Genomic DNA, 12,639 nt, shown 5'->3' on the forward strand with positions numbered 1-12,639 from the left:
ACCATGAGGCCGACCGATAACATTATAAGTTAATTAATTTTAGTAATTATTATGAACCTACCCTCCAAGTTTTGTAACTATAGTGCTTACAGTCTCAGAGGAAAAAATACTTGAATGTGATTTTTTGCATTTTCCCATTCATGTCAATGGGGAGATTTAATGCACGAATAAATTCATATCAATTAAACTATACAACATTTCTCTTAGCAAAGTACAAGCACACCATTCTGATTTTTTCCAGTCGATTTGACATATGGCTCAAGTGCGTACAGTCAAAACTGTGGGAGGAGTAGCATTTCAAAATAAAGGTTACTCCAGGTGAATGGTTGCCCTTTAGGGCAACCACACTAATTAATGCAACGCATTAGAGCTATGGACCAGAGCTAAGTGAAGACAGGGCTTAAATACTGTCAGGGCTGATGAGTTGATGGCCGGCAGGTGTGTCAATTGAGTGCGAAGAGGTGACTGGAAGCTGGGAGGAAAGCCGACGCCCACACACAGCCACAGTATGGCAACACAGAGCCACATCATACTGTGACAATGTTGGTTCAGGATCAAAAACCCCCCTAGGAGGGAGAGAGAGAGAGATGTGACTCATGAGAGAGAGAGAGAGAGAGAGAGAGAGAGAGAGAGAGAGAGAGAGGTTGGAGAGAGAGAGAGAGGGTTGGAGAGAGAGAGAGAGAGAGAGAGAGAGAGAGAGAGAAAGTGACTGGAGATAGTTGGTCACATTTTGAGGTTGTCATTAAACAGAGCGAGAGAGGAAAGAGGAATTCATAGGGTTGTTAATGGAGATGAAACAGAAATTAGATGTTGTGTTGCCCTGGTATAGGACTACGGTTTGGGTTTATTCATGGATCCTAATCAACTCTGGTGAGTGTGATTATATTCATGTAGCTATAGTTGAGACTGCCAAATGTATTGTTTCATTATTTTAACGATGATGTCAATATTGCATATAAGGTGATTTATTAAGTAATTACGACCTCAATAATTTCATCAGAGTGATATAATATATTTGTAATAGAACATTTTCTCTGTTTCATAAATCATATTGTCATTGAAAGTAATTATTCTAAATATAAGTTCAGTAAACTACAATAGCATATTGAATGTAGCCTATTGATTTTCCAAGACATAGACGTAGAAAATTAAATATATCCAAATTTGGAAGAATAATCCATTCTACTATAAAGTCACATGGTTTAACAATCAAATCTGCATTTATTTTCCTAAAAAAAACTAAAACCTAACATGTCATGTCAAAGGAAATGACTCAATTAGCCTATTTGTAATAATGACAGGTAATGAATGTGTGTTTCCTCAATAGTGATGGCTAATTTATGTTTAATATATAATGTTATATTTAATACTAGAGACCATCTTGTGATGGGATCACTTCAGCGTCGACACCCAATGGAACACTAACCTTGCCTAATCATCCTTGTTCAACATTTTAACCTGTTAGTATTTAATATTTCTCGTATTTATTACGCACACACACACACACGCGCACACTTAAGAAAGCGCTGAAACCATCAGTCTACCTTTGTCACTGACTTATCTCTCTCTCTCTCTCTCTCTCTCTCTCTCTCTCTCTCTCTCTCCCCCCCCCCCCCCCCCATCTCTCCAGTGCTGAGTGAGGACTGGAGCCAAGCCCAGGCTGAGGACCGGCTCTTTAACAAACTGTTCAGGGGCTACAACAAGTGGTCTCGTCCCGCTCGCAACGTCAGTGACGTGGTCATCATCCGGTTTGGACTCTCTATCGCACAACTTATAGACGTGGTGAGAATGTATATACATACACTATATACACGCAAACAGCAAAGAGGAGAGGAGGAGATGGGTTACAGCAGGGGTTCTCAACGTTTTTGTCCGGGGACCCCCGGAAATGCTTTGGCAATGTCTCGGGACCCTCGCCCCGCCCTCTCCCGACCCCCAATATAAATTGACTGCTACAATAACCTTAAACCATTTTGGGCGGGAACCCCTTTTGGTGTTTTAAGCATTGTTATAATTTAGCTATTGAAAAATAGCAGATCTACAAGCTCATAGCGCGCCACCGAGTGGCGCGCTATGAGCTTGTAGGTCTGCTATTTTTGAAAAATCGTGAAAATAAATTTTTTTTAAAAAGTTTTTTTTTTTTTTCGTTTTTTTTTGAAAATAATTTGGGGACCCCCTAAAATAATTTGGCGACCCCCCGAGGGGTCGCAACCCACGGGTTGAGAACCCCTGGGTTACAGGACACACGATGAGAAACTATATATACCGTTTCTATCATGCTCTTGTCTCTTCACAGGATGAGAAGAACCAAATGATGACCACTAATGTCTGGCTGAAACAGGTGAGGAGAACCAAATGATGACCACTAATGTCTGGCTGAAACAGGTGAGGAGAACCAAATGATGACCACTAATGTCTGGCTGAAACAGGTGAGGAGAACCAAATGATGACCACTAATGTCTGGCTGAAACAGGTGAGGAGAACCAAATGATGACCACTAATGTCTGGCTGAAACAGGTGAGGAGAACCAAATGATGACCACTAATGTCTGGCTGAAACAGGTGAGGAGAACCAAATGATGACCACTAATGTCTGGCTGAAACAGGTGAGGAGAACCAAATGATGACCACTAATGTCTGGCTGAAACAGGTGAGGAGAACCAAATGATGACCACTAATGTCTGGCTGAAACAGGTGAGGAGAACCAAATGATGACCACTAATGTCTGGCTGAAACAGGTGAGGAGAACCAAATGATGACCACTAATGTCTGGCTGAAACAGGTGAGGAGAACCAAATGATGACCACTAATGTCTGGCCGAAACAGGTGAGGAGAACCAAATGATGACCACTAATGTCTGGCTGAAACAGGTGAGGAGAACCAAATGATGACCACTAATGTCTGGCTGAAACAGGTGAGGAGAACCAAATGATGACCACTAATGTCTGGCTGAAACAGGTGAGGAGACAGACAGCAAAGTCATAACACAACACTGTGATGGAATGTAACACATTTTGTGGTGTGTGTGTGTGTGTGTGTGTGTGTGTGTGTGTGTGTGTGTGTGCGTGTGCGTGTGCGTGTGCGCGCGCCCGTGCGTGCGTGCGCTAACTTGTGACATAACAGGAATGGACAGACTATAAACTGCGATGGCGTCCGTCGGACTATGAGAACGTGACGTCCATCAGGGTTCCCTCTAAGCTCATCTGGGTGCCTGACATCGTGCTGTACAACAAGTACACACATCATGCACACGTGCACGCCACGCATGCACTCTAATGTTCTACAGTGTAGTATTACTATGAGTACAGCTGAACATAAGTTATCTTCTTCAATGGTTCTCAAACTCTTTAATATCAAAGACCCTCGTAACTCTGAGAGCATACGATCCATTTACGCTGTCGGGGTTTCAGAACAATATAAGGGTCCATGACCCTGAGGTTCCCTTTGAGAGCCTAAGGTATTTGGTCGACTAAATCTACAGTTGATTTAGTCGACTAAAATGTGTTTTGGCGCGCCTTTATGCCGTTGTAATGGCTGATTTTACATTTGCTGATCTACAAGATCTACAATAGCCGATCTACAAGCTCACAACGCGCCGCGCTGCGGCACGTTGTGAGCTTGTAGATCGGCTATTTTCAGACTTATACTGGACTTATACTGGATCTCTTGTCCACTAGTCCCTTCCTAACATTTTAGTTTAGTTTTTATTTCTTGACGATCTGTTGTCAACAACTATTTGTTGACATCGTAGCTTAGTTTTCATTTAGTTTCCATTTAGTTTTCGTCAGTGAAAAAAGGTAAACATTTTTCGTCTTAACCCATTTAGACCTGAGGACGCATCTGTGTCATATTATAGCTTTTAACCCATTTTGGGCGGGAACCCCTTTTGGTGTTTTAACTAAGCATTATGTTATACTTTAGCTATTGAAAAATAGCAGACCTACAAGCTCATAGCGCGCCACCGAGTGGCGCGCTATGAACTTGTAGATCTGCTATTTTTGAAAAATCGTAAAAATGCGGCACAAATCTTTGAATTTATATTCTTTCAAAGCGAATGTTTTTTTTATTTCGACGTCAGGCCTGAATGGGTTAAGTTTTAGTCGACGAATTCAACACCGCTATCGACTACAACCCTCCACACATGTCTTGTCTCTCCCTTCCCTGCAGTGCGGACGGAGACTTTGCCATCACGCATCAGACCAAGGCCCAGGTGTTCCATACGGGCCGGGTGCGCTGGGTCCCTCCGGCCATCTACAAGTCGTCCTGCTCCATCGACGTCACCTTCTTCCCCTTCGACCACCAGAGCTGCAAGATGAAGTTCGGCTCCTGGACGTACGACCGCGCCAAGATCGACCTGGAGCCCACCGAGACCGCCGTGGACCTGAAGGTATATAATATATGAAGAACACCTTGAGGTGTTGCTTCTCTGCAGGAGCAAAGAAAGCATTTTGAACACCTTTTTTATCAGAAAGGACACTGACACCCGCGCACACGCACAAACACACAGCCACACAGTCACACACACACACACACACACACACACACACCAGTCTGGTGAAAACTGACAAATGTGTAAGTTAACAAAGTGGACACTCACACACGCCCAGGCAGCCTGCCCAGCTGCCAAAGTAGAGATTATCTTTGAGGGGCGCTAGGTAGCTCTGTCATTTCTCAACCATTTCGGTCGGCGGAACTGGGCCGGCACTCTGCATGGGCGCGTTCCTGTGGGTTCTGGAACTTCCGGGGACCCCCCCGGGGACCCCCACACGGAGTTTCCTTTTGGAAAACAAAATGCCTGCAGGTCTCCAAGGCTACTTTCTCTCTCTCTCTCTTCTCTACCAGAACTACTGGGAGAGCGGCGAGTGGGCCATCCTGGACGCGGTGGGCACCTACAACACCAAGAAGTACGACTGCTGCCGCGAGATCTACCCGGACATCACCTACTGCCTGGTGATCCGCCGGCTGCCTCTCTTCTACACGGTCAACCTGCTCATCCCCTGCCTGCTCATCTCCTTCCTCACCGTGCTGGTCTTCTACCTGCCGTCCGACTGCGGCGAGAAGATCACGCTGTGCATCTCCGTGCTGCTGTCGCTCACCGTCTTCCTGCTGCTCATCACCGAGATCATCCCGTCCACCTCGCTGGTCATCCCGCTCATCGGCGAGTATATATTATATCCAAACGTTTTCAAGTCAAGGACCCCCCAAATTGAAGATAATATGGCAGAGACCCCCATAAGAGAGGATTTTTACGGCTCTAGCAGTGATTCTCAACCCGTTTAATTTCAAGGACCCCCAGTTTGACATGCATTAGTCTACGGACCCCCATTTAATGGCATTTCTATCTGGGAGCTACAATTTATATTGTAAAATCAATGTTAATTTAATTTACCGTTACCATTTGGTTCAATGTGTATACTCAAGAGTTACAGACCCATAAGGTTCCATTTGGTTCCAAACTATCATTTAGCTGGGGACCCCCCTGGAACTCCCTCAAGGACCCCTGGGGGCAAATAGAGACGTGTGGGGACAAAAGCTGTATATAGGAGCCCCTCAAAAATAAAAACTAATCTACAATGACGGAGACTAAATATATTGACAATTTTGTCAATGAATAAAAACTAGACTAAAATGTCAGGGAGGGACTATAGTGGAGGAGAGATCAGTGTAAAATCAGCCATTATGACGACATCAAGGCACCGCCAAAATACATTTTAGTCCACTAAATCACCCGAATCACCTGTAGTAATCTTATGATATTTGATCGACTAAAACTAGACAAACATTTCAGATGACTAAAGCTATGACTAAAACGAAATTAAGTTTCATTCAAAAGACTATCAGTAAACCTCCCCCTGATGGAGGGGAAAGGAACTGCATGGTTGGAATAACGTGTTCCTTCCACGCACTACGTCCGGCCATCGAAACTCCCCCCTGTCAGGTGAAAAGAAGCCGATTGGACTCCTCATGCATAGACGGAGGCATGTCCGTTGCCCCCTCAGGTTGGCAGAGGAAGTGTAGCGCCCCGGATTACATCACACTGGGTGAAAAAATGGGTTGCAAAATCGTGGGATAAAAATGACTAATAGTAAAACTAAAATAATCTGTCCAAATCAACACTTTGTAGGCGAGTACCTGCTCTTCATCATGGTGTTCGTCACGCTGTCCATCGTGCTCACCGTGTTCGTGCTCAACGTGCACCACCGCTCGCCGTGGGGCGCGCACGCCATGCCGCGCTGGGCGCGCGTTGTGTTCCTGTCCGTGGTGCCCTGGTGGCTCTGCATGAAGAGGCCGCCGCCGCCACACCTCAGGTCAGTTATACCGTACGTATACGTACGGCCCGGGGTGGGAGAGGAGGGATGGATTACACCTCAGGTCAGTTATACCGTACGTATACGTACGGCCCGGGGTGGGAGAGGAGGGACCTCAGGTCAGTTATACCGTACGTATACGTACGGCCCGGGGTGGGAGAGGAGGGCCGCCGCCACACCTCAGGTCAGTTATACCGTACGTATACGTACGGCCCGGGGTGGGAGAGGAGGGCCGCCTGCACACCTCAGGTCAGTTATACCGTACGTATACGTACGGCCCGGGGTGGGAGAGGAGGGCCGCCTGCACACCTCAGGTCAGTTATACCGTACGTATACGTACGGCCCGGGGTGGGAGAGGAGGGCCGCCTGCACACCTCAGGTCAGTTATACCGTACGTATACGTACGGCCCGGGGTGGGAGAGGAGGGCCGCCTGCACACCTCAGGTCAGTTATACCGTACGTATACGTACGGCCCGGGGTGGGAGAGGAGGGCCGCCTGCACACCTCAGGTCAGTTATACCGTACGTATACGTACGGCCCGGGGTGGGAGAGGAGGGCCGCCACACCTCAGGTCAGTTATACCGTACGTATACGTACGGCCCGGGGTGGGAGAGGAGGGCCGCCTGCACACCTCAGGTCAGTTATACCGTACGTATACGTACGGCCCGGGGTGGGAGAGGAGGGATGGGCCACCGCCGCCACACCTCAGGTCAGTTATACCGTACGTATACGTACGGCCCGGGGTGGGAGAGGAGGGCCGCCACACCTCAGGTCAGTTATACCGTACGTATACGTACGGCCCGGGGTGGGAGAGGAGGGACGGATTATTTTAGATATTTAAAAAAAAAAAAAATCAATCCAGCTGAAGTTGATTACTTTTTTCTCTGAACAAATATTATGCAACAGGTGTCTTCTGTTGTATAAGTAAGTAAGTAAGTAAGTAAGTAAGTCAAGTTTATTTATAGAGCACCTTTCACAGACAATTACAGTCACAAAGTGCTTTAACAACAATACAATTAAAACAAGTCAATAGTCAATAGTTGTGGAGAGAGAGAGAGAGAGAGAGAGAGAGAGAGAGAGAGAGAGAGAGAGAGAGAGAGAGAGAGAGAGAGAGAGAGAGAGAGAGAGAGAGAGAGAGAGAGAGAGAGAGAGAGAGAGAGAGAGAGAGAGAGAGAGAGAGAGAGAGAGAGAGAGAGAGAGAGAGACAGTCACAAAGTGCTTTAACAACAATACAATTAAAACTAGTCAATAGTTGTGTGTATATATATATAGAGAGAGAGAGACAGAGAGAGAGAGAGAGAGAGAGAGAGAGACCGATCAATGCATTCCATGTTGTAAATTGGTTTGCTGCACAATCACAAGCAGAGCATCTCAAAAGTTATATATTCATGTATCCATTCTCAAAGTATCGCACCTTGCAAAAAAAACTACGCAAAAACAAACCAAGCAGGTGAAGACCGTGAAATTTAAAAGGAGAAACTAAAATGATAACGAAACTGATCTGAACTTCGACCCATCTTTTCCAGGAAACGCAGCCTGATCAAAAGGCTCCTCCCCCTCTCGACTCCGGGCCCCTCCCACAGCGCCTCCGTCTCCACGACCAACACCTGGCTCATGCAAGAGTCCGACGTCGACCCCCGCGGCTACCAGGAGGAGTCCGAGGCCGGCTCGGGTTGTCACGCTTACCAGGACTCCACCACAGACAGATCCGGTTCGGGTTGTCACGGTTACCAGGACTCCACCACAGACAGATCCGGCTCGGGTTGTCACGTTTACCAGGACTCCACCACAGACAGATGCGGTTACTACTGTCATCTCCACGGTTACGTGGACACCGACGTGGACAGTGAGGTGGACGCCATCCGTTCGGGGCTCGAGGCAGAGGAGTGGGAGGGGATGAAGGTGTCTAGTACCTCTTCCTCTTTTCCTCCTGCCTCCCCTCAGCTCGCCGGGTACAAGCTCCTCCTCCCGCAAAGGCCACGCAAACTCAGTTTGGACTGCAGCGACAGCCCCGTTGCAGAACACGCCATGATCCAGCTGCCTCTATCTCCGTCGGTGGTGCGCGCCATGGAGGGCGTGGCTTACATCGCAGAGCACCTGAGGGCAGAGGATGCAGACCTCTCTGTGAGTACAGAGAGCTTTCATTTGTTTAAGAGGATGCAGAGGATGCAGACTTCTCTGTGAGTACAGAGAGCTTTCATTTGTTTAAGAGGATGCAGAGGATGCAGACCTCTCTGTGAGTACAGAGAGTTTTCATTTGTTTAAGAGGATGCAGAGGATGCAGACCTCTCTGTGAGTACGGAGAGCTTTCATTTGTTTAAGAGGATGCAGAGGATGCAGACCTCTGTGAGTACAGAGAGCTTTCATTTGTTTAAGAGGATGCAGAGGATGCAGACTTCTCTGTGAGTACAGAGAGCTTTCATTTGTTTAAGAGGATGCAGAGGATGCAGACCTCTCTGTGAGTACAGAGAGCTTTCATTTGTTTAAAAGACAAAAACAACATGATCATCAGGTACTGATTGAATTCCAACGAATCCGCCCTTTTTACAAACTCACGCCGGGCGTACAGCAGGCGGAACGGTTCAGCCTTGTATTTCTAAAGTAACCTAAGTAAATTATGCTTCAACTGATCTGAATAAATTAATAAAAACCTAGGCCTGGGCCATGGCTCAGTGGTTCGGGCACCTTGGCTGGTAATCCAGTCTGGCAGTGTGCCGTGGGTTCGACTCCCGATCCCGACGGCCTTTACTGCATGTCTTCTCCCCATATAGGTGCTGCCAGACTTACTAAAGAGCCGCGGACATTTCCGGCTGTCGGACGGCTTCTTTTCCGGGTTTTTAAGACAGCTGGTGGATGGAAATTAAACTCCACCGCCTCCGCGGACGCCTGCCGCGACGGCCAGATTCCCGGAAACGCTCTCCTCCGCGGCAGTCATCCAGCGGAGGTGGAGCTTCTTTTCCATCCACCAGCTGTCTAAAAACTCGGAAAAGAAGCTGCGGACAGCTTCTTCTGTCCGCGGCTGTCGGCCGTTTTCTGCTTAGGTGTGGAAACACGCTGCACCCCATTCGACGGGTATCACCCCATATAATCGGCGAAATCATCCGTTATCAGCATGTTTGAATGGGGCCAGAATGTCCATACTGGCATCCTCACTGTTCAGTATGTCATTCTCTGCGATTGTAGCATTGTCATTATCACTGATGTCCTGACGGAGGCGCGCCGTGTCTGGTGGCCATGAGCTACGTGAGGCGCTAGCCAAGCGAGTCGCCGTGCCGAGCGCTGCGAAGGCCACCAGACCCGACTCAGCGCCGTTCGAGTTACGTCCTGATAGACAGAGAATAGTATATATTAGTAGCTCCTAGTTCCATCATGCACCAAAATGACACGTCCACCAGGGGGAATCCTTGACCAGGCTATGTGGTGAGGATGCCAGTATGGACATTCTGGCCCCATTCAAACGTGCTGATAACAGATGATTTCGCCGATTATATGGGGTGATACCAGTCGAATCGGCTCCCCATTTCCTGTCTGTCAGCCTACTGTCTGTCCCTCCATGAAAACTATGGCGAAGGCAAAAGCCACAAAAAAAACATAAAAATCACACCCGTGTGAACTGAGTGGTGCAAGGTCTTATATAGCCTGATCAGCTGTGGTCTGACGTAATGTCAGTGACCATAGTAACCATGCTCATTGTTTTGGGTCCCACGTACATCGGTGATGTCAGTGACGTCACATAGCAACTAACCATAGCAACCATGCTCGTTTTTTTGGTACGAACAAACACGGGTACACGGGACACGGGTACAAAGCCAGTTGTTGGAGTGGTTTGCACCACTCAAAAAAAATGATGAACCTAAACCTTATTCCTAACCTTAACCTCAGTAAAAAAAAGGTTTTCCTCCTCTCCCCGTCTAGATAAAGGAGGACTGGAAGTACGTTGCCATGGTGATCGACCGCATCTTTCTGTGGGTGTTCATCATCGTGTGTCTGCTGGGGACAGTTGGACTCTTCCTGCCTCCGTGGCTCTCTGGAATGATATAGAACCTGTTATTACTATTATTTATTTATTTATTTATTTATTTATTTATTTATTTATTTATTTATTTATTTATTTATTTATTTATTTATTTATTTATTTATTTATTTATTTATTTTGTAATGTATTTATTTTGTAATGTATTTATTTTGTAATGTATTTATTTTGTAATGTATTTATTTTGTCGGGGGGGGGGTGTCATATAAAACTAATTCTATCATTTTTCAAGATGAAAATTATTTAATTCATACAATTTTCACAACTTGTTGTGAGCTTGTTGATCTGCTATTTTTTACTAGTTTGGGTCCCGGGGAGACAAACCTACATCTGGATTAACCGGGGCGCAATTTCAGGGTGCAGTACTTAGTTTAGACAGTACTTGGTTTAGACTAGTCATTAGTCCTACAACTACAACCTATCTCAAACCCTCACCCTAAACCTAACCTCCCACGGGGCAGCACACCTAAACCTAACCTCCCACGGGGCCACACACCTAAACCTAACCTCCCACGGGGCAGCACACCTAAACCTAACCTTACCCATGTCTAACCAATGACTAGTCTAAACTAAGTATGCACCCCGCAATTTCACTGTGGACAAACCTCATATCGGATCTGAAGGACCTGCTGACTCGCTGATGCAGTGGATGGATGTGGGTTGTTGTTTAATTGTTAGGATGGTGGACGGAGGGAGGGAGGGTTGGGAGGATGAAGGGTGGGTAAGAACTAAGGGAAGGGTGGGGGATACTATGAGTTAATCATTTTAGTGTAAAATCAACAAAAATTGAGGGAGGAAAACAAATAGTTTGGAAACAGTGGTGTAGACCAGTGGTTCCCAAACTTTTTCATGTCAAGGACCCCCAAATTGACACTAATTAGCCCGCGGACCCCCATTTGAAAATATATGCCAGGGACCCCCCCATAAGAGAAGATTTTTATGTCTCGGTTTTCAACCCGTTTCATTTCAAGGACCCCCAGTTTGACATGCATTAGGCTACGGTCCCCCATTTAATAGCATTTCTATCTCTGGGACCCCAATTTATATTGTAAAATCAATGCTAATTTAACTCAGAGAGTGTACAAATGGAACCAAATGGACCCGCTAGGGTACATTTGCGTTATTAAGATTATTCAGGATTTCAATTCAAATATAGCAAGAAATAGCTGATTTACAAGCTCAGTGCGACGCGTTTTGAGCTTGTAGGAAAGGTCGGCTATTTTTTGCTACGACAGTAACATGCAATGTGGCCCCTCTGGGGCGAGTGTGGAAATATAGTGGCCCTCTCCATTGTCAAAGCTGCCCACCCCTGGAGTGGACACTGGACAGCCACATTCCTGCTCCACTACACATTAAGAGGTTGGCCGCGTGACCGCGTCTTTCAACCCGACAGCCAGGATTCTAACTGGGATAGTGTAATACATGCATGCAGACTAGACGTTCAAACTATCTTTAATTTGCCCTCCCCAAAACACCCCAACCAACCAGCACGGGTCAGACAAAATAAAGTTCAATTCAATGTTCAATTCAAAGAGCTTGATTGGCACGTTTACATTGCCAAAGCAAAAAGGGGAACACTACTGTAAGAGCCATTTGAGCCATGTTCTTATGAGCCAATTTGATGATGTCACTGCACCAGTGGCGTGCACAGATAGACACTAGGGGGTGCTAGAGCACCCCCTGCCCTTTTGGCAATGTGCCCTTTAGAAAAAAAGAAAAAAAAAACGTTTTTTGATTTTTCAAAAATAGCAGACCTACAAGCTCGTAGCGCGCCACTCGGTGGCGCGCTATGAGCTTGTAGATCTGCTATTTTTCAATAGCTAAAGCATAACATAATGCTAACACCAAAAGGGGTTCCCGCCCAAAATGGATTAAGGCAACCGTCCGGTTCCACGCGCTGCACAATGTGCCCTTTTTTAACTTGAGCACCTGCCCCTCTAAATGTCTGTGCACGCCACTGCACTGCACCCTGGTATTTAAGGAAGGGCTGTAATCAAGCACAGGTGTTGCGGATGGGAGAAGGCACACTGTTTTTCGACTGTGCAGACCAGGACTGAATGTTCTCTACCACCTTGACTGTTTATTATTTCTATGTATATTTACTTGGATTCAGTATAGGACTTTAGACGGTAAATAAACATCTTTATTTGAACATAAGTCAACATTCTGGACATTAGTTATTTTCAGCACACGTCTAAACTTGATCCTCGACTGTCAGCCACCAGTAGCACCTAATATATTTATTTAGGCGCTACGACTACCAAAATTGTGTTTATGTATTGGCACAGCCGACCAGGTG

At 46.4% G+C, this 12,639-nt stretch overlaps 1 protein-coding gene across 1 annotated transcript; it reads left to right on the top strand.

Annotated features, from left to right (window-relative positions):
• Positions 1–772: 772 nt before the first annotated feature.
• LOC306916864 (neuronal acetylcholine receptor subunit alpha-2-like) lies at positions 773–10,348 on the top strand (the record flags this gene model as incomplete). Its single annotated transcript, XM_079494934.1, has 9 exons — positions 773–870; positions 1,631–1,782; positions 2,297–2,341; positions 3,123–3,232; positions 4,167–4,386; positions 4,842–5,157; positions 6,124–6,307; positions 7,834–8,431; positions 10,223–10,348. Exons 1-9 carry the CDS (start codon positions 786–788, stop codon positions 10,346–10,348), a joined length of 1,836 nt encoding a protein of 611 aa, XP_079351060.1. The 5' UTR covers positions 773–785.
• Between the last annotated feature and the right edge of the window lie 2,291 nt (positions 10,349–12,639).

Source organism: Electrona antarctica (genome assembly GCF_951216825.1).
Source record: "Electrona antarctica genome assembly, chromosome: 24".
Taxonomy (NCBI): domain Eukaryota; kingdom Metazoa; phylum Chordata; class Actinopteri; order Myctophiformes; family Myctophidae; genus Electrona; species Electrona antarctica.